The sequence below is a fragment of the Ursus maritimus genome, unplaced genomic scaffold (genome assembly GCF_017311325.1).
Source record: "Ursus maritimus isolate PB19 unplaced genomic scaffold, ASM1731132v1 scaffold_2, whole genome shotgun sequence".
Taxonomy (NCBI): domain Eukaryota; kingdom Metazoa; phylum Chordata; class Mammalia; order Carnivora; family Ursidae; genus Ursus; species Ursus maritimus.
In genome coordinates, this window is record NW_024424452.1 from 45807160 (window position 1) to 45829570 (window position 22411).

The following is a 22411-nucleotide window of genomic DNA, read 5'->3' on the forward strand; positions in this document are numbered from 1 at the left end:
GTAATTTGGAGGTATGATGTGTATTAAATTCCCAGTATTCACCCCTCTAAATAAAAACAGTATTTTTTATTTTAATCATCTTCTGTGGAGACAGAATTGCCAAGTGAGTATGAGTTTGGGCTCTGAGGTCAAACTACTAGGGTTCATATCTTGTCTTCACCTCTTACTGAGTTACTTAGGGTTACTGAACCATGGTTTACTTTCTGTAAAATGAGGATAATAGAATTTTCTCACAGAAGTACTGAGGTTAAAAAATAAATGATACCTAGTTCTTAGCATAGCATGTGGCCCGTACTAAGTATTCAGAAAATTGTAGTGATAAGGATGGTATCAGGTCTTTTTATTCGTGTACGCAGTTCCACGTTCTGAGAAAGCACAGTACTCAGGGAGAAAGTTAATGTTCTATAGGATTTAGAGTATGAATAATGTGACGGATGCAAGTTTTAAATACTGCATTACTTTCTCTCTGATAGTCTACTTGTATCTGAAAACCAATTAAAGACTCCTCACCAAGACACTCGGACTCAACTCACACATTAATTTTCTCACTTTGTATTAAAGTACACTTTTATATGATTGCTTTGGTATTTGTTCTTATTCGTTCATCTAGTAAATATTCATATAGAGTGCCAGGTCCTGTACTAGGTGCTGAGACTAGAGAAGAAACTACTAGGAAGCTTATAGTTACGTACATGATCTCCTCCAATAAGGTGGTAAGCTCTCCGAAGAGAGTGTTTTCTGTTGCATTTACCTACCAAACAGTACAGTGCTATGTGGCTAGTACTCGGTAAATACAGAATGAATTGAATAACCAAAGGAAGACTTTTCTCCCTTTTTTTAGGCAAACAGTTCTGCTATTATTGATCACATATTTGCCAGTAAAGCAGTGGTGAATGCCGCAATTCCAGCCTATCACCTAAGAGACCTTATCAAAAGGTACATCATGTGTACTTTCAAGTTCCTGTGTGTACGTTTATTATACAAACGCTATTTTTGTTTTGTTTTTGTTTTTGTTTGGATTTTACTGAATGGATTAATATTATTTCTGGTGATCACGGAGACGCTCTTCCTGGCAGCTGTATCTTTGGCCTCTTGTAGCTCTAGCAGTCCGATATACTTGGTGGAAATTAGATTTTTCTTTCTTGTTGTTTGTAGTTTGTTTGTTTTAGGGTTTTTTTTGAAAGTAGGTTTTTAAAGAGCGTCTTTAGGGGGGTGGCTGGGTGGCTCAGTTGTTAAGTGTCTGCCTTTGGCTCAGGTCCCCGGCTCGGCAGGAAGCCCGCTGCTTCCTCTTCCACTCTCTCACTGTCTCTCTCTCTCTCTGTCAAATAAATGGATAAGATCTTTAAAAAACAAAAAAAAAAGCGTATTTATTAACTAAAGACTGAGTTTGCTTTCGGACTACCAAAAAAAGGTTTAAAATAAGGTAGCTATGTATTATACTTGGAAAATAATTCCTGCTGGAAATTCTGGGGACAGATGTAATGTTTCTTATTCCTGAGTAGGTCCAAACACGTTAGATATTTAAAAATAAGACGTAATGTGTATTATCAAATAGTTGGCCTTTCACATTTCTGGCATTATGGGCCAGAAATGAATAAAATAATAATTATGTTGCAAGAGGATAGATGTCTTCGATCAAGTCAGAATATTATTCTTTCTTTGGAATATTGTCCCTATAAGCCTTCCAACTAGGTTTTTGGGGTTGTTTTTTTTTGGTTTTTTTTTTTTTAGCTTTGTATTTTGAAATAATTACAGATTCACAGGAAGTTGCAAAAATGTTACAGAGAGGTCTGTGTACCCTTTACCCAATTTCTCCTAGTGGTAATATCTTACATAACTGTAGTACAGTATCAAAACCAAGAAATGGACATTATAATCCACAGAATTTACTCAGATAAGAACTTAAAAATTTTCTTTGCACTTATTCGTATATGTTTGTGTGTTTTACAAATTAGTTTTCAATACCTGTTACTATCTGATTGGTATTAGATTTATAAGATTTCCGTTTTACGTGGAAAAGGTGACATTGTGAAATTATGTAATGAATTCTAACTTGGAAGTCAAATCATGTAAGTTCTAGTATTGACTTTGGGTTTTTTTGTTTGTTTGTTTTTGTTTTTGTTTTTTAGTGCAAAAAGGTGATTTTATTAAAGCATGGGGACAGGACCCACGGGCAGAAAGAGCCGCTAGTATTGACTTTGTTATTTGAGATTTCCCCCCTTTGATTGTGCAACTAGCTAACACTAAATTTGGAAGCTACAAAGAACTGTGATCAGCAAAATAAAAAATTATAAACCTACTCTCTAGTGTTAGCACTCTGGTGTATTTCTTTTCAGTATTTTGCTCCATATTTTGCTATGTGCACATGCAAATTATTTGAACCTTTTTTTATTGTATAAAACACAGATACTGAAAACAAATATGTAACTTCATGAATCCTTAGGAATACTCTTGTATTTACCATTCACGTCAAGAAATAAAACTTTTCCAGCTACCCCAGAAATCCTCTGTGTCCCCATCTTAATTTTCAGCCCTTCTTCCTCCCTAAAAGTAACCACTGCCCTGACTTTTATGGTAATTACTTCCTTGTTTTCATCATAGCGTGCGTCCTTAAACACTGTGGTTTAGTGTTGCTCTTCTAAACAAAATTCCCTTTTAAGCTTCTTTTAATCCGAAAGGTCCTTTTCCATCTCCTACTCCGCTTTTCCCTTGTTTACTTGTCGGACAACCTGGGTTGTTGGCTCAGTACAGCTGTCTGCAGTCTGAATTTTGCTGATTGTGTTCATCCTGGTGTAGCCTAACACATTTCTGTGTTTTTCCTGTATATTGGTAGTTGTATCTAGAGGATTGCATTTTTGGGGGTGGGCATGACTATAGACGGTATTGTGTTCTTTTATAAGGAGGCACAGAGTCTAGCCATCTCTGTCGTAGGTGTTTATAGTAACTGTTAACATTCCGTGCCTGGATCTATTTGTTAGGGGCTGCAGAATTAGGATGTTCTCATTCTGTCATTCTGCTTCATGTGGTTAACCAAAGACAAAGTCAATGCTTGCTTCTCCCTCTCTTTATTTACTAGTTTTCATAATGAGTTGATTCCCTGTCACCCTCCAAAGGGGACCATTTCCTTTTGAAAGTTCAGTGTGTTTTGATTTGGTAACTGCAACTCATTGCAGTTCTTACCTTAATCGAAGCTTAAATTGGCCCATCTTTGATGAATGTGAGCCGTATAAGTTGGTTTTGGTGGACCGTATCATCTTCTACAGCTTCTTTGCTATCTGGTGTGACAAGATGTTCCCAATTCATCTTATACATTTCTTGCCCCAGACCTGGAAGTAGCCATTTCTCCAAGAAGCTTGATTTCTTTTAGTAGGAAATAGTATTTTATTTTATTTTATTTTTTTAAAGAGTTTTATTTATTTATTTGACAGAGAGAGACAGCCAGAGAGAGAGGGAACACAAGCAGGGGGAGTGGGAGAGAAAGAAGCAGGCTCCTGCGGAGAAGCCTGATGTGGGGCTCGATCCCAGAACACTGGGATCACGCCCTGAGCCGAAGACAGACGCTTAACAACTGCACCACCCAGGCGCCCCGGAAATAGTATTTTAAAAACACAGTCTGGGTTTTAGGAATACTACTTGCTAGTGGGACGGTTATTGTTTCTAGGCCTTATTTTAAGTGGATGGAGTTCATACTGATATTTCCAATTCAAATTCAAGACCACAGAGGTTTTATTTAACTTCTATTTCCCATCTCTTTCTCCTTCTGTGTCAAGAATTCTGATTCTTAAGGACAAGAGGAATGCTAGAATCAGGATATTTTATAATTACTCATTTGCTGTATTCCAGCTTACATTAAAACAGTCTCAGAATCATAATACTCTAGGAAGATTACTGAAAATGATTATTTTTACATGTAATTTTCCCATTCTTCCTCCATTTGAAAAATAGTTGTATCTACACCATCAGATTATTAACAGCTACATGCCATACACTCTGTTGTAACACTTGCATTTATTCTCAGTTCTACATGTAACTGTACGTTACTGTTCACCCCTGGGCCTTGTGGGGCTGTTTCTCTCGTCGTTTCAGTTTTTGAAGCTTGATCTCTAGAGGTCCTAGGATGGATTATCGTTCTCTGAGCTCGTGCATTGCCAGTAGTCGGTTGTGCTTACACTGGAGAGTCTGTTCATCTGGATATAAAAATGAGTGGCATACTTTTTTTTTTCTTGAGTGTCTTAAACATATTACTCCATTTTATTCTGACATGTAGTGTTGCTGTTGAAAGCTCTAAAGACACTTTTAATTGTCTTTATATTAAAAATCACTCGGTCTTTTTCGTCTAGATGGCCAGATGATTTCATCTTTTTAAAAGCCTATTGATTTTACCAGAATGTATCTTGATTTTGATTGTTCTGGGTTGATATTCTCAGGAAAATAGATAGTTTCAGATCTTTTTGCTCGTTTGTTTTAGAAAGGTGTTCTTAAATTACTGTTTTTAGTATTCATTCTCTTGCTTTGGTTTTCTCCTTCAGGCACTCCTGTTCTACATGTATTGGGTTTTCTTTGACAGTATTCATTATTATTACTTTCTCTAGAATCTTTTTTATCTCTTGTATTATTTCTTTTTTTTTTTTTTTTAAGATTTTATTTATTTGTCAGAGAGAGAGCACAAGCAGGGGGAGCGGCAGGCAGAGGGAGAAGCAGGCTCCCAGCTAACCAAGGAGCCCGATGCGGGACTCGATCCCAGGACCCTGGAATCATGACCTGAGCCAAAGGCTGACACTCAGCCAGCTGAGCCACCCAGGCATCCCTGTTTCTTTTTCATTTTTAAAAATGTTCCTTTCTGCTTTCTATTTATCTTTAAGATACTGGCTCTTGTGTTTGTTCATCCTTGTAGTTCTAGCTTTATTTTATGAAGTGATTTTTTATTTTACTTCTAATTCTTTCCTGAGTTCTATTATCTAAATATTGAGACTTTCTAATTTTGATTTATGTTGCTCTTTCATATCTTTTATCATTTAAAAAAATCTCTTTTGCTCATTTTCAAACGGTAGGTGATAGTGTCCATCTGTGTTCTGATCCTGCCTTTCTGGCATGCCTTCGTTGTCTCAGGGTTGTCATTTTGCGGTTCTCATCTTTTGTGTAATAGTTTTGTTAGTAATGCTTTTTATGTGGTTCATTTTTATATGAAATTCATTTCCTAAACTTTCAGAAGAAGGTGTAATCGGGGTAGCTTTTCTAATTGTATGGGCTCCTTCTCTTGTTTTTGTGTAATGTTAAAAAAAGGGGGGTGTTTTTATTCTGAAATCTCCTGGCTCTTCCCCTCCACTCCTTTTTCCCTCATGTCTCTCTCTCTCCCTCTCTTTCTCTCTTTCTTTCTCTCTCTGTCAATTTTTATTTACCCCATCCTACTCAATTTGGATTCCATTTTCAAGATTTCTGTTCTCTGTAGGACTTTGCCTCAGGAGGGAGCATCAGCTGGTTTGTTTTAAAAAGTCATAATATCTAGATTATTCCAACCCCTTCAGATTTTACAGAGGCCTCCTTGCATTCACTTGGAATTAGAATGTATAAACCCTTGTAGTTACAGTTGCTTTTCTCCAGTTGGCTGACTGTGCTTTCCAGTGAGTACCCATTGGCTATGGGTTATTTTCTGTGCTTCATCAGATCGTCTGTTGCTGTTCTCTGCTTCCTTCCACACAGATGTTGATATGGTGCAAGGCTTACTATTACTGATGGTTTGTCCCTAGCCTCTTGTATTTTGGCATTTATTGGGGTTACTTAATTTTATTGTAAATGTTGTCCATGGGTTTTTGATTTTGTTACCAATTTGTGCTGTTATTAGGGGGATTTGATAGAATTCAAAAATCATTTCACCCGTCGTCTTTTTTTTTTTTTTTTAGTTTGAATTACCCTAAATTTGTGTCTAGCTTTTTTTTTTCACTTAATGTTATATAGTATGGATCACTTTCCCATGTTGCATTTATTAATCAAAAACATTATTTTAAATTATAATATTGTGCCATAGGTATGTATCATGAGTTACTGAACGATTTACTCAGAAATAGCTTTGGGGTGCCTGGGTGGCTCAGTCGGTTAAGCGTCAGCCTTCAGCTCAGATCATGATCCTTGGGTCCTGGGATCGAGCCCTGCATCAGGCTCCCTGCTTAGTGGGGAGTCTGCTTCTCCCTCTCCCTCTGTCCCTCTCCTGCTTGTGCTCTCTCTTTCTCTCAAATAAATAAAATCTTAAAAAAAAAAATAGCTTTTATATTTTTTGTAGGTGAATGCTCAGTAAGCCATGCTAGTATAATTAATGTGATGAACATTTAGACATTTTAATTTTCTTTAATAGTTTCATTTTCAAAAGATTTTTTTTTTTTTTAAAGATTTTATTTATTTATTCGACAGAGATAGAGACAGCCAGCGAGAGAGGGAACACAAGCAGGGGGAATGGGAGAGGAAGAAGCAGGCTCACAGTGGAGGAGGAGCCTGATGTGGGGCTCGATCCCAGAACACCGGGATCACGCCCTGAGCCGAAGGCAGACGCCTAACCGCTGTGCCACCCAGGTGCCCCTCAAAAGATTTTTTTAAAAAGATTTTATTTATTTTTGTGAGAGTGAGAGAGAGAGAGAAAGAAAGAGAGAGAGTAGAAGCAGGGGGAGAGGCAGAGGGAGAGGGAGAAGCAGACTCCCCACTGAGCAGGGAGCCTGATGTGGGGCTCCATCCCAGGACCCAAGGATCATGGGATCATGAACTGAGCCGAGGCAGATGCTTAACCGACTGAGCCACCCAGGTGCCCCTCATTTTCAGAAGATTTGATGATAATTAATAAAGATACATGTTTTTGTGTTTTAGCATGCTTCATGATGATCCAAGCAGAAGAATTCCTGCTGAAATGGCATTGTGCAGCCCGTTCTTTAGCATTCCTTTTGGTAAGTTTATACATCTTAATTTTTTTCTTGGTCATTTGGCAGTCAGATAAGACATCAGAGCTCACTTACATTCCCAAGCTCCTTTGCCTAGTGTTCATCAGTTTATTTTGGTGAGTTTACGTTTAACCATGTTACAATGAACCTTAACAGCCCCTCATATTGAAGATCTGGTGATGCTTCCTACTCCAGTGCTAAGACTACTGAATGTGCTGGATGATGATTATCTTGAGAATGAAGAGGAATACGAAGGTAACTGCTTCCTAAATTGTATTTTAATGTCTTTTGTAACTAACTCTAGAGTAGACGTATTGATTCATAAGGTTCTCTATTCTCTTAATTTTTATATTGAGGATATTGAACTACATGACTTCTAAGATAATCTAACTTTTTGATTCCTGCTATAGATTTAACATGTCCCCCCCAAAATTCCTGTGGCAAAGCCCTGTTGCCCAAAGTGATAGTATTTTGAGTTGGAGCCTTTAGCATTTAATAGGATTAGGTTACATCCTGTCAGAATTAACGCCCTTTTAAAAAGAGGAAGAGACAGGAGAGCTCTCTCCATCATGTGAGTATATGGCAGGAAGGCAGCCGGCTACCCCAGACACTGAATCTTTCTACACGTTCCTGTGGGAATTCCAGCCCTCAGGACTGGAGAAATAAATGTCTGTCATGGAAGCCACCCAGTCCATGGCTTCTTGTTGTAGCAGCCTGTGTAGGCTAAGAGATTGCTCAGGGCTTTTGGACTCCTTTACATTTCATAAGCCTTTACCGAATTAATAAAGATTAATTTTCCCAGCATGTTCTTTCCATCTGTTCTTTCTAGTTCTGCCCTGTGCTTCCATTTCTGCGTCTTAGCTCTTGGTTTTGCTTTTAACAACTCATTCGAGATGTGTTTACTGAGGACTGGCTCTGTACTTGCCGCTGTGGGATTATTCCCTGTCTTTGGTGTAAGAGAGACAGTTACTAACAAACGGTTAGAGTTTTGCTAAATCCGAAAGTAGGGTAATACACAGAGGCAGAGCGGAAAGGAACTTAACTCATGCTGAGTGACCCATGAGGGTGTCTCTGTGGAGGTGGTATCTGAGCTCTGTTAGTAAGTGGAGTTGCTTGGCTAAAAGTTGAGGGGTTGGTGAGGAAATGGCACAAAGGCACAGAGATGAGAGAAAGTATGGCATGTTCTGAGAATAGTGAACTGTTGGGTGTGGCTCTATTTTAGGATATTTATTGGGGAGCAGTCAGTTAAAGTTTAAGAAATAGCCAAGAATACAGATACATAACAGACTCGTTTGCTATGTTAAAGAATTTGGATTTTATCCCAGAGATAATAACACTGCAACATGATATAAAAGAACTCTATATTGGGGTAGAACAGTCCCTGGCTTACAAGTACCCAATAAATATTTGTTCTTTGTTGAATTCAATAAAGAACCATTAAAAAGTTAGAATAAGAGAGTGATATAGTCAGACCGAGGTTTTTTAAGAGCAATCTGAAAGCAGAGTGGTGAATGGACTGAAACAGAACCAAATTTAAAAGTATCATTTGCTTAGTAGTAAACATTTTCTTTGTGGAAAATTAAACCATTACAGACAAATCTAACTTGACCCCACTATCTCTTGTAATGGTAAATTATTTTATGTCCCGGAGCTTTGTCTGCTCATCTGACAAATGAAACAAACATAACTTCTTTGAATCTGTAGTAGTTGTGAGAATCTGCAACCTCGACTTTTCAGGGGGCCTGTTTATGTGAAAGAATAGTCTCGCCCTCAGCACTGTTCTAATTGGGTCATTGTGGTATCAGGGATTCTAAATAATCTGTTGGTGATTCTACTTCTGTCCTTGAAGTCGATCTACCTCCTGTCTTCGTCACCTAATTCTGTCTATTAATAATTTTTAGCTCTATAAAACTCAAGCTTGGGCATGCTATTAGCTACTCTTTTCTTTGTATCTTGTTGTATAACACTTTTTTTTTCCTGTTTATAAATACATTGAGTGTTTGAATGTTGCTATTAAATCTTACTGTTTGGGAATCTTACATGAGGGGTGCCTGGGTGGCCCAGTTAGTTAGGCGTCTGCCTTTGGCTCAGGTCATGATCTCAGGGTCCTGGAATTGAGCTCCACGTTGGGCTCTCTGCTCAGCGGAGAGTCTGCTTCTCCCCCTCACTCTCCCTCTCTTTGTCTCTCTCTCTCTCAAATAAATAAATAAATACAATCTTAAAAAAAAAAAAAAAGAATCTTACATGAACTGGGGTGCCTGGGTGGTTCAGTCGGTTGAGCATCTGATTCTTGGTTTCGGCTCAGGTCATGATCTCATGATTGTGGGAATCTCATGATTGTGGAATCAAGCCTGTCATCCTGTGCTCAGTGGGGAGTCTGCATCTCTCCTCCCTCTCCCTCCCCCCCATCTTTAAAAAGAGAGAATCTTAGACCAACTACAGTGCAACAGACAATATAGTAGCATTCAGTACCTTTGTTAGTTCTGATTAGCAAGGTTGTCATCAGGTAATGCTTACTAGTGTTAGGTGAACTTGCTTAGCTAGAAATCATACATGTTGGGATGGCCGTCTTGTAATCTTGGTGCAGGTTGGTTAGGAAGTTGGATTCAGACCTTCCACTTTAGACCAAAATAGATTGCAAATCAAGATTAAGATCAAGATTCCAAGTCAAAAGAATAAAGGGAAAAATTATTTAACTTCATAGCTCTTAACATAGACAAACACAGAGCCCTTATCTGTCAACCTGGTGAATAGTGGGTAACAGATATAGACAGACAGTTTATGGAAGAGGATGTGCAGCTCTGTCTCATATACTTCATTCTCATTTATCAAAATGCTCATTAAAACCCTACAGTGAGATCTTTGTCACTTAACATATTGACGGTGAAAATATCTGATAACCCTCTTATGGGTAGAGTATAGAAAAATATTTTCAAAGTACATTTCACATCATTGGAGAGAGTTTAAATTGCTTAACTTTATGAAAGGCAGATCTGTAATTCTAACAAAATTACAAATTTGTATTCATTTTGTCCTAGCAGTTCCACTTCTAGAGTCAACTTGGAAGTACTTAAGTGAAATGAGACATATACAGGTTTATCTATTACAGTATTATTTGTAAGGGCAAAACATTTGGAAATAGTTTAATTATTTAGTAGTAGGGGACATGCTGGAGAATTTATTGATCACTTATAGGGTGAAATACTACACAGGCATAAAAACAAATGAGAAAATTTCACACAATGATATTAAAGAAAATTAAAGATGCAATGTGTTCATAAAGAAAAAGCAAGATTGGAATTTTTACTTAGAAAAAAGCAGATATGATCATGTTTGCTTGTATAAGCTTATAATATTTATGGAAGGGTACAGAAGAAACTGATAATGTTTGTTGCCTTCAGGGAGAGGAAGAGAGGCAGTTGGAAAAGTGGGAAGAAGACTTTTTTTTTAAATCATTTGAATATTAACTATTCAAAATGTTCAATTTAACATATAAAAAGAATTATTAAATACATTGAATTTGTATTATTCTTAAGCTTAATTTTAGATGATATAGAAAATGACCTCATTACTCAGATATGGATTCCTGAGTTCTTTGATGCTTTAAAATTTTTAAGTAATGAATGCTTGGTAATTACAGCCGAGTGGTCACTGTTCTGTGTTTTCATAATCAGACGTTGTAGAGGACGTAAAAGAGGAGTGTCAAAAATACGGACCGGTGGTATCTCTCCTTGTCCCAAAGGAAAATCCTGGCAGAGGACAAGTAAGTGAATGTTTCCATAATTTCGGAGTTATTCAGAGGCTACTAAAATTCTGAGGAAATGTTTTAGTTCTACAGAGAGACGTACATACACAAAAATGTTGCTAGAAATGATGAATTTTGCATCGTGGATGTTGTTATTTTCTTGTACTTCTCACTTTTTTCCCAAAGTTCTATAATGTGCTTGCCTTTTTTTATGGGTTAAAATTTTTTTCTTAAAAAGTTCTCTATTTTTGAACCATGGTGAACAGTTGACACAACTGTATCGTATGCTAATTTAGGTCATGTCAGCTACAGAAATATGATGGCCTACTTTTGTTCTAATTAAGTAGACTTAGAAAACCATTTAGGTCAAGTTCTCATTGTAATGGACTCCTCAGTGCCAATTTAAAGAAGGAAAGTGCACTGACTGAGAGTCCTGAAATCTGAGCCTCGGTCTCAGCATGACTGGCTTTGTGATGATGAGCCTTAGTTTTTTCATCTATAAAATGTACGGGCTAAAACTATGATTCTAAATTTGTTGGCAAAGAAAATTAGAGAAATCTTTTGAAAGCTCTTTTGAAGATCTTTCTTTTATCTGTAGTATTTTTCTTTTTCTGGGGACAGAATATTGTTTTATTCAGGGTTTCTTAACCTTGACACTGTTGACATTTGAGCTAATTCTTTGTTGTGCGAGCGGTCGTGTGCAGTCTAGGTATTTAATAGTAGCATCCCTGCCCTCTACCCTACAGATGCCCTCCCCCCACTCCCCTTCTCAGTTGTGGCGATTAAAAGTATCTCTAAACACTGCCAAATGCCCCCTGGTGGGCGAAATCACCTCTGATTATGGATTATTATTTCGTCCTTTGGTTCAATATTATGAAAATGCTTGGCAACTGAAGAAAGAAATGAAAGAAATGTCACTCTAATCTTAGTGAAAAGGTATTGCCAATGTAGTAGTAATATTTATCTCATTCAGTATCAGCAACATTCTAAATGCATCATTGCTGATTTTTAGTCAACTGGTATTTATTGAGCATCTGTTATGTTCTAGACCCTGGGATACAACTGTGCTCAAAACAGACACAAGCATATAGTGATAAGTGCTGTGGGGGGAAAAGGTGTAAGGAGAAGAGGTTTAAGGAGTGCCGTGGTGGGGAGGATTTCAGTTGCGTGTCGGTGGTAGGGAAGACCATACTGAGGTTTACGTTTGAGTTGACATATGAAGGAGGTAAGGAAAAGAGTTCCAGCTATAGGGAACAGCAGGTTCAGAGGCCCTGAGTTTGCCTGGCAGGTTCGAGAAGTTAGTGTGACTCTAGCAGAGTGAGAAAGAGGGGGATAAGGTGGATTTGCTCACAGAGGTGAGGGAGTATAGGGGCAGATCGGGTAGGGTGAGCCTTGTGGGACTCAAGATAACACTGGCTTATACTCTAAATGAGAGGGGAAGGTCTTCGAAGACTTTGAATGAAGGACTAACATGATCTGATCCAATACTAACCTCAACTGTCAGTATGAAATGGAAGACACACAGGGCTGCCTGGGTGGCGCAGTCGTTAAGCGTCTGCCTTCGGCTCAGGGCGTGATCCCGGCATTATGGGATCGAGCCCCACATCAGGCTCCTCCGCTATGAGCCTGCTTCTTCCTCTCCCACTCCCCCTGCTTGTGTTCCCTCTCTCGCTAGCTGTCTATCTCTGTCAAATAAATAAATAAAATCTTAAAAAAAAAAAAAAGTGGAAGACACAGAAACGGGGAATATTTTCAGGGAAGAAGTATGCAGCTTTCAAATGATACAAAAAATAAATATTCATCTGCAAGAGGAAATTTGCTACATTAAGAAGCTTTCATTGACATTTAGAGGAGAATGGAAACAACTGATGAACTTGTGGAATCACAGGTTTAACTTCTCTAGATGATTGAAATGTCTGTTACCTAGTTGGTAAAGTCAGTCTTCATTTGAATTTTCCATTCAAATTAACCATGCTGTTGATTTTTTTAAAAGAATATTTTTAAAAATCACTAAAAACATAAATTATGGAATGGATCTTATAATTATGAAAGGAGTCAAGATGAAATTGATATAATTATTTAGTCTCATAATAAATTATAAAAATGTTTTTCTCCATTGGTTTGGGATGACATACTGTATAAAATTGTAGGTTATCTATGAAGCAAGGCGCGTGCTAGAGCACGTGGTATTCCTTCCGTAAGTGCATGTCTGCTCATTGAACTTTGGTGTATGGATTTGGAAGTCACTAAGAATCCGGAAAAAAAAATCAGAAAGAGTTTCATTCTTCTCACTGGACATCGTCATCTAACTTTTCTTTTGTATTCAGTGAAAAAGTGTATGTCGCTAGAACCACTGGTCCTACAGCCAGCATATAATTTTATTTTCTGTAAAAAAGAGGATATAAAATATTAAGTATTTCTAAAATGAGTAAAGTGAGCATCAACTGATTAGAGTATGTGTTTTATGTTATAATTGGATAATGTAGGTCTCACCTACATTATTATGTGAGGTACTCATACTCTGAAAGAAATCATTAAATTTTATCAAAGGCATTTTCCCCGGGCAGTTAGATTTAAAGTAAACGGCCTGACTGACTGGAAGTGTTTTTATCTCCAGCTAATAGCACAGTTAAGGATGGGTTTTAAGAATAGCTGAAAATCCCCACTTAGCTTTATACATAGGAAAATCAGGGCAATTTTTAGCATTGGATGATCTCTACTTTGTCTTCATGAGGAATATGTAGCTTGAAAATAGTCATGGCATGGAAGAGGAGAAGTGTGTTTCACGCCTCCATTTTACACTATATATGAATTCAGAAGATTCCATCACAGGCCACAATATCTGAGGTCTGATGTCGTGCGTCATCCTTAACAGAAATATTCGCGTTAGACGGTGAGTGAGCAGTCAGTCATAGGCTGGGCATAGTGCTTTGTTTACCGGTGAAGGAAGATTCATTTAAAAAGTACTATATTTGGAACTCTCTTCTTTTCATGCCCTGGAGGTTTTTAATACCCTTTGGAAATAACTTTGTCAAGTGGGAGAAGGGCCCCTATGAAAGGGGAGATGAAAAAGGAGAATCTGCCTTGAACTTCTAGGTAGGTCCGATTTTAGGAGAAGGTACAAGTGAAAGCTGAGAATCTGGAAATTGATTTCCTTCAAACGATCTATTTCTGCTTCCCTTTGAAAGTCAGAGTGTCTAGGATGCTCTCATCCCAGTTTGAAGACTGTTGACATCACAAATGAGCATGTAACTGAGGAAGATGCAGCCATTCTTTTCTGGCTCACAAATTTTGGGTAACTGAGGACAAGTCATTTAAGAAGATTTTCCCTCCCAGTAACTTTGGCTTTAGATCAACAAAAAGAACATAAATTATTATGCTGTATCCTCTGCCTGTCTCAGGTTGGAATTCAGATACTCTGGAAAAGGAAATTGCCTAGTTTTAAACTTATTCCTCACTGTAGTTATGGCTTCTACAAATCTTCAGTAGGTATTAAATCCAGTGGCTTTGACCGCTAGTTTTTCCTGCTTCCGCTTCTAAAGGTGTGGATTATCTTTGAGGCAGTGTTGGAGTGTATTTGCTTTCTGGGCTGTCGGCCTGCCTCTGCCACGTGTCCAGTGCCGTTCACCACTCCTGCAAGAACACAGCCAGTGGATGCACGTTTTTCACCCAGCTTGTCTTCGATGGATTCTTCAGAATTGAGCTGTGTTAAGGAAGTATTCTAAACCTTGCTGCTCAAAAGTGTGGTCCATGGACCCGCTGCGCTGGCATCACCTGGGAGTTGATTTAGAAACGCAGAGCCTCAGGCCCGCCTTAGACTCCCTGAAAGCAAGTCTGCATTGTAACAAGGTCCCCAAAAGATACGTGTGTGTCCACTAAAGTTGGAGAAGCCCTGTTCTAGAACAGTCTTAATGAAAATGAAGCTGACTTTGTTTTCTCTGTCCTCTTACAGGTTTTCGTTGAGTATGCAAATGCTGGTGATTCCAAAGCTGCTCAGAAATTACTGACTGGGAGGATGTTTGACGGGAAGTTCGTTGTGGCTACATTCTACCCGCTGAGTGCCTACAAGAGGGGATATCTGTATCAAACTTTGCTTTAATCAGTAACCTAAGGACTCTTTCCCGTTTCTCCTCCTCCGTTTCCTAGGTTATTGTATTCTATATCTGAATGCAGAAGTACCCCCTTACCATTTTAAGGGAATACTTTGTACATTTATTTAATCCTACTAATGTGCGGCCATTGCTCAAGCCGTGGCTGTGCCGCAGACGTTTGGCACTGAGTAGGACAAGACCTCTCAGCTATACATTGAGGGGTTTTAGAGCATCCATATGGGCAACCTTTTTTTGTGCAGTAGGGCAAGTGCTGCTGTTCTTCAGTATGTAACCTAAAGAGATATTAATTATTTCATGTGATCACGAAGCAAGGATGAATACTGTCATGTCCTAGTGAATATTAACAAATTCGTCGAGAGCTGGTGACATCCCTTACAGAGTGTTCCTTTGTGTTGTCAGGTGGTCCTTCCTCATCACTGATACTCATAGCTGGCACTGGGTGCTCCCAGTCATTGTTACGTAACCACCAGGCAGCAGTTGCCTACTGTGTTCTGAACACTGAGTTATGAATTTTTAAAGGAGTACTGTAGTACTGAATATTCCTTTAAAGAAACTGCAGTGAGCCTATCTACTTTTTTTTTTTAAATTAAGGCTTTTCAAATAGAAAGCTGATGCTTGATCTTGCACAATTTTTATGTCTAGTGTGTATGCTTGAGTGAGTGTGCAAGTATGGAAGATTAGAGAAGATTTGAGTCTGCGTGCTTTATAGTGTGAATTTGTGAGCTAATACAGTCTAGACCTATCTCTTCCCTAGCTGTTTCATATCTGTCAGATTTAGGATATATGTTTTTTGAGAGTTGGTCTATCTGATAGAATATAAATGAGAAAATGGTTCATTTCTCAGAGGCTCAGAACAAATGAGTCTAGACTGAGTTACACTGAAACGCTCTTAAAGTGGTTGGAACAAAGCAAAAGATTGCCCCGTCCTCCAGTCTCCTTGAGACCCTGTATTAGCTCATCTTTTTTGTACTGAATCTCCTGTGATCACTGTAAGATTTCTCAAGATAGACTTCTACCTACAATGATGGAAATGGAAGGGGGTCAAAAAGAAAGATGTTCAGTGAAGGGAAAAGAAAAAAATAGGCAAAGAGAAAGTGAATAATCCAGGATTCTTTTTTTTTTTTTCCTTCTTTCCTCTCTCGGTCATCCCCTTCCCTCCACTACGTCTCCTCTTCACCCGTTCTCTGCCTGTCTCTGCAGCTGAAGAGAAGCTAGAGGAACAGCGTCCCAGATGGTCTGGCTTTTGACTGCAGGGAAGTTAAGAAAGGTGTAGCTCTCGTAAGATGGAAGTAGAAAGGAAGAAAAACTCATAAGGAATTCTTAGAAGGATTCACAGCAATCAAATGTGTCCCTGAGCACAGGATGCTGGTATGCATGAGTTCGTAAACATGGGTTGGTGACATGGTTTTAGGAATTGTAATTATGGATTCCTCCCACTTTGTGGTAGATTGACTTCAAAGGTTTAAAATTTAGGGAACCTTTATAAAGCACTGATTATACAAAAAAAAAAAAAAGTATACAGGTTATGGATTTTTTTCTTATTTCCATATCTAAATGAAATTTTTAGTTTTTCCTAAGGAAAAAGCCTTTTATATCTTTCCCTGCTGGAAGCCTCCTCATACAGTCTTTCTAAAAAGTGTGTGTCGTGCAGGTTATGGAGAGCCCAACTAGGAATTGACATTTCAGAGGATATTCATACAATTACTATTTGACATTTGAGTTATTTACAGTTACATTATTCAGGACTCTCCCTTAATATTTATTATGGAGCCAGATTTGGTGTAAGGAGGCTGATTTATGAATTGCCAAAAGGCCTTGTGGCGTGGTCTCGAAGGGAAAATTGTAAGTGTCTAGTATGTGCCCTTAGGAGGAAGAAATGTTATTTCTCATATTGGCCCTCTCAGAAATTGATTAGCTGGTTTGTTTTCAAATAAAAATTTGAGAGAGTATCACCAGTACTCTGGAGACCTAAGCTTTCCTAAAACATAAATGTTTGTAGGATAGCAGCTTCCATGGCGATTAGAAACACCAGGTTCTTCCGTGAACACACAACCCAAATGAGTTCTTAAGGGCAGGTATTCTAGGCTAGTGCTTGTCTGTTTCTCATTCCCCCTTCCGCCCCTACAAAGAGAAAACCCTGACTAATAAACTGCAGGTAGGCTTCCGAGCTTAGCGATGCAGTATGCTGCTAGCATTTGATGCTGAATTTCCCAGCATTCTCTGATTGTCTTCTTCGTGCTGTTGTAGTCATACCTATATGTAGTGTTTAACACTGTAGAATTGTATTACAGAAGATGCTAACTAGAGTTTAAGGGAGCTAAGGGACTAATTGATGAGCCTAAGTAACCATGCGTTTAATTAAATATTTTATATTGAAACCACAGAATTGAAAAAAGATGCCTCCTGTGATTTAAATGGTGATTTTTATAGCTTTTAGCCCATTACTACCAAAGATGACATTTGCAGATTCTCCCTCCCTCCTCTGATGTTATAAGAAGTTTAATTTTACTGTCTTTGTCAAACCTGAACCAAATATTACCAAAAGATGCAATTTTTATGGTTCTTTTAGGGTGAAATATATACACAGATTTTGATTCCTTGAAGTTCCTAAAAACCTAGGAATTTTCTTTTCGAGAGGCAGGGTAAAGAGGTGAGGATTTTTGTCACTTAAACCTTACTCTTTTGGACAAATTTTATCTCAGGTAGTTTTTCTTTCCCTAAGTTAATGTCTGTGCTTCCTTCCCTCTTGCCTTTCCAATTTCTTATTATTCCATGGTATCGTCATGGTACATTTTTGGCCCAGAAAAGACATATAAATTGATATTCTATAGGAAATCTTTGGTTCTTGGGAAACATTCGGAGGAGGTGGCTAGCTAGCCACTTTCAAAACTCGAATGCACTGTTTCGAGGCGAGCAAGTGGAGTCGGACACCTCAGTAAAAGATAGCACTAACTCCAGGCAACTATTGGCTGCATTTTAAGGAATAATAAAACAATTATCCTCTTGCAATAAGAGATTGCACTTACTACCACTGGATGTCTTCCTTTGGTTTGTGGCCATCAGGATAGCAACTCTTTGGGAAGTGCCCTCTCTGCTATGCCTTGAGCCAAAACTGGCTGCTTTTAGAACAAAACCATAAATACAGTTTTACTTGTCCTTTCCTTTATTTTCATTGAGACAAGGATTGCCTTCTTTTTGGTACTCCAGCTGCTAAAGCGTGCTGAGATACATTAAATTAACCTTTAAAAAAAAAATCCTTGAATTCTTATTTAACTTGCCTTCTAGATTATATTTAATCTCTGAGCACATTTGTGATCAGGAATGCTGCCAGAAACAGTGCTGCCATGTACAGGAAGTCGAAGACAAACTGGGCATAAGGTGTGTTTCTATTTTAATACACTGGGCTTTCACCCTGCTAAGGGCATCAGTTACCCTTCCGGAATAAATGCACGTCCAAGGTGGAGCGCTCACATGCTGTTTCCCGGCTCCTTTGCATTTGTTCATCAGATGCAGGTAACATTTTGTCATCATTTTCTTCTTAGGTCTTACGCTCTGACCCGATAATTTCTGCCATCAGTTTTACTCGGCAGCATGACATTTTAGTTTTTGTAATTTAATGAAAATCAGCACCATAGTAACTGATGGTGATCATAATATCATAGTTACTGGGTGAGGCTGTGGGAGAGACACTCAGTAACTACGTGTTTTACCTAGAATTTTATACAAGGGTACGTGCTAGGTGGGGTTCAGATTAGGGTACAGATGGTATCACATCATGACTAAATTTTAGTCTGGTGGATGTGGAGACAGTCAAAGATTTAAGCAAGTGCCTTGTGTTTCCTAGAAAATAATTAAAACTCATTTGGGTGAAAGCTCCCAGATGATGATAATTTACTGCACCTCTGCCTTTTCCTTGAAATAACTTTTGGATTGAGTCACATAGTATAAAAGTCCAAAATTTCCTTTGTTTGTCTTTATTTTGTACTTGTGAAACTATTCATATTTGATCCCCCCCCCCCAATATTACATATGATGGAAAGCCAGAGTTATCTGGCAGAATCTAATTCTTCCTGGGATTTAGTTCCATTTTTCATACTAGGTTCCTTCTTCAAATCTTACTACTCTGGCTCTCTGATAGAATTTATTGATTTCTTGGCAAATGTGGTCACATACAGACCAGCTTTTGGTCATCATTAGCTCAAAAGAATTTCCATTTCTTCTTAAGGTGCTCAATAAATCACCTTTACTTGAGATGGTAGTCTTTCCAAGTTAGTATTACTAGTAAGCTTTCTCAGTGAACATAAAGATGTTGAATCTCTATCATGAACCCCTCTGAACCTCTCGTGGCATGTTTGGACAAGTTACGTTTTCTTAGTTACAGAGGGACATGCATATTTTAGTTTTTAAAGTGCCCAGAAATTTAAAGAATTTGTTTCGTTTTGTTTAAGGTTAGCTGCTTCTCTGCCTGATACCCCAGGACGTCATGCTTGGTTATCTTAGCCGCCTCTCCCACCTCGGTGTTCGTCAGTTTTTTAAATTGTATGCTGACCAGTAGGTAGACACAGTGGCACGTAATCGACAAGTACTGTGGATATTTAAGAAGGAGGTAAACAATTTTAACTATTTTTGCTGCAATTTTATAGGAGAAATGGGCTATGAAAGAAATATCTATATACCAGAGAGCATTTAGGAGATTGTATATTTTATAGGTGATAATTAAAGTGATCTTCAGGATATAAGATACAAAGTTTATACAACCTTTGTTTTCCCGATAAAAGGTTTTTCTTCATTTTCCTACAGCTCAGCACTTTTGTTGTTCCTTACATTGCTTATGAGGATTGATATTTTGGATTCGCTCTGTGCTTTTCAGACAGTTGTCATAATCATGTGGTTATATTTATGTCACCGTAAATGCTGGAATTCATGGGAAGCTTACCAGATGATTGCCTGAGTGTTATTTCCCATTAAACAGAGTAGCTTCCACAGTATCCTTAAGGAGGCTGATACATGTTTTATGACCTGAGTTCATAGTATTTTAGTTGAGAGGCAAAGAGAAGCATTCTATCTTACTTGCCTTAACTGACCATTAATCCTTGTTAGACTCTTGATTGTCAGCAAGAGAATTATATGTAGTTCTTACTCCCCCCTCCACCCCCATTTGCAATTGCCTTCCCCTTCTAGGCCCCCCTCTTACTGGTACTCACGATGTCAGGAGTGTGTGAGAGCAGATGTGGTGAGCTGTTCGAAATCATGCATACGGATGCAGAATCGCTTCAGTTCTTGGAATCATGGCTGGCTGTATTATTTCGTTAGCATGGGTTGTCAGAAATCTGCCAAATGTAAGAGTAAAGAAGAGAAAGAAAAGTCATAAAAGAGGTGAGGGGAGGAAAATAACTTCCTTACTGGTGTTCATAATCTTCCATCTAGTTGATGATCAAAAAGTGATCATTTATTTGTAAAAGTCCAGGTGTGGTACCCGTAGCATAGAACGTTGCCTTTCCTACACATTCCTCATTGTCGTCTCCCCGGAAAATCATTTTAAGAGCTTATAAAACCAGATTAGATATCCATATTCAGTTTGACCTAATTTTTAAAATAAATATTTCAAGTCCAGAATTCGTGTATTTGGTGTGCATCAACACTCACGCAAATCCAGGATCAGAAAGAAACTGGGGATTAGCCATCTCCGAATTTCCCTTTGCACATTGGGTACAGTGGGTATCAGTATGCACTAGCCGCAGAGTTCTAGCACCTTATGGAAGTAAGTAGTGTTTATTTATTATAATTAAAAAAAGTTAAAGCTGCATCTCTGTAGAATACTTACTTTGCAGAGTGTAAAGCTGTTATATCTTTTCCAGCAGGATTTACTCTTTCATTCTTAATTCTTTGTTGAGAAAATCTTAAATGATTTAACATTCCTTTATATCCTCTTAACAGTGTCAAATCCGGGGTAGAAGGGATATTTTTTCCCAAAAAGGGCTCCATCTTTGTTACCTTTTTGATCACTCTTAGAAATCCAGTTATGATCAATAGATGGTAACGGTTCATGGCTTCCTGTATCAGCACTGGAGAGCTTGGTTGTGAGGATTAAAATCTACTCCTCTTTTCCCTCAGTAACATGTAATTGCTATGTTTTTGCTAAGAAGGTGTGGTTAGAAAAAATGTGAAAGATCACTCAAACCAAAGCCAGTTATAAGGAGTCTTCTCTCCTGTTGGTTTACCTTCACCTCAGAACTACAAGAATATTACAGTACATAGTGAATAGTCTGTAACATTTCTACCACTTGTTTCAATAGCCTGTTGGTCTTGGCATTTCTTGGCACTATGGTTCTCTGTTCTTGGTGATGTCTTATTGTTTGTGAGTTTTTGTTGTTGTTGTTGTTTTAAGTAACTAAATGGGACTATAAATGTAGATGTGTATCAGTACCAAGAAATTCTTTTCCGAAATCCCTGAATTCCTGATTCCTGTTCAAGTCTTTTAAACTTGTTTTTTCTTGCTAAGTAGCAAAGAACTTTTATTTTTCACTTTCCTATATACCTAAAAAGTACGGACACTGCGTTTCAATGGACTGTATTGCGTGTAGTTTTTTGCTGAAAACTTTTTCTGTAAACACAATTGCCTTGTTCAGTTTTGTTGTAAACTGACTTACATAAGATGCACTGTTGATATGCTTTCTGACGTGTGTTTCATAAGGGTGATAAAATAAAGCTTAAAAATAAAGAGTTGTTTTTTCATTTCAACTATACCTGCAGTTAGTGTAAATATTCAAGTTTACTTATTTTATGATTTAATTTTTACTAAAAGCTACCACTGAAAAATTTCCACGTGGCCTCAACCATCCATTTCTAAAGCATACGGTCTTTCATGTTGCAAGTAGTGCGTCACACTGACAACACTGAAATGTAACTTTTTATTTTGGAATGAATGTTCTTAATACTGTGGAAACAGACTTATCTAATGGAAAGAACCAGAATTCATAGTTGGGAGGTTTGTGTTTTCATCTTGGTTCTTTTATCAAGTTGGATGGCTTTCATCAAGTGACAAGTGATTTAATTTCTGTCAGTAGTAGTATTTCTATACTATCATTTTTATACTAGAACCAAATGAGATAGTAGGTTCAATAGTATCCATGAACAGTCCTCGATTACAGAGTGTCTCCTAGGTGACGGTACTGATTTCTGTAGTTTACAGATGGAGCCCGAGGCCCAAGTAGGAAACATAAACTTGCCCAGTTTCTGTAAGTCTCAGAGGTGGTAGTCCTACAGCAGTGTGTCTGGGAGCCGCGTGTTTTCAGGAAGCCTCAAACTGGACTGGACTGGTCTGGACAAGGAGTTCAAGTGAAGGGTGGCATTGTGAGACACACCCTCTGGCTGTTTTAAAAGCTCAGGCCAGAGAAAACGAATGTTTAAATCCACAGTTCTTAGCTTAGTGCGTATAATGCGTCACCTGGGAGGGCTTGTTAGATCACAGATTGCTGGACCCCAGCCCTAGTTTATGACTGTGGTTCTTGGAGGGCCTGCGAATTTGTACTTCTGACAAGTTCCCAGGTGATGCTGCTGCTGCTGGTGGCGGTGTGGAGACCACTCTTGGAGAAGCACTGGGCGAGGACTGAACTCAGGAGGTCAGATTC

At 38.3% G+C, this 22411-nt stretch overlaps 1 protein-coding gene and 1 long non-coding RNA gene across 2 annotated transcripts in view; both read left to right on the forward strand.

Moving 5' to 3' along the window:
- Positions 1–2499, forward strand: part of LOC121103975 — a 3711-nt gene extending 1212 nt beyond the window's left edge. The window contains exon 2 of the long non-coding RNA XR_005836291.1: positions 2139–2499. This is a non-coding gene — a long non-coding RNA (uncharacterized LOC121103975). The remainder of the gene's footprint in view (positions 1–2138) is intronic.
- UHMK1 (U2AF homology motif kinase 1) overlaps positions 1–21501 on the forward strand; it is a 27960-nt gene extending 6459 nt beyond the window's left edge. Inside the window, exons 5-8 of the mRNA XM_008685745.2 lie at positions 6853–6929; positions 7080–7178; positions 10598–10686; positions 14621–21501. Coding sequence (XP_008683967.2) covers positions 6853–6929; positions 7080–7178; positions 10598–10686; positions 14621–14767 — 412 coding nt within the window. The 3' untranslated portion in view covers positions 14768–21501. The remainder of the gene's footprint in view (positions 1–6852; positions 6930–7079; positions 7179–10597; positions 10687–14620) is intronic.
- Positions 21502–22411: the final 910 nt, after the last annotated feature.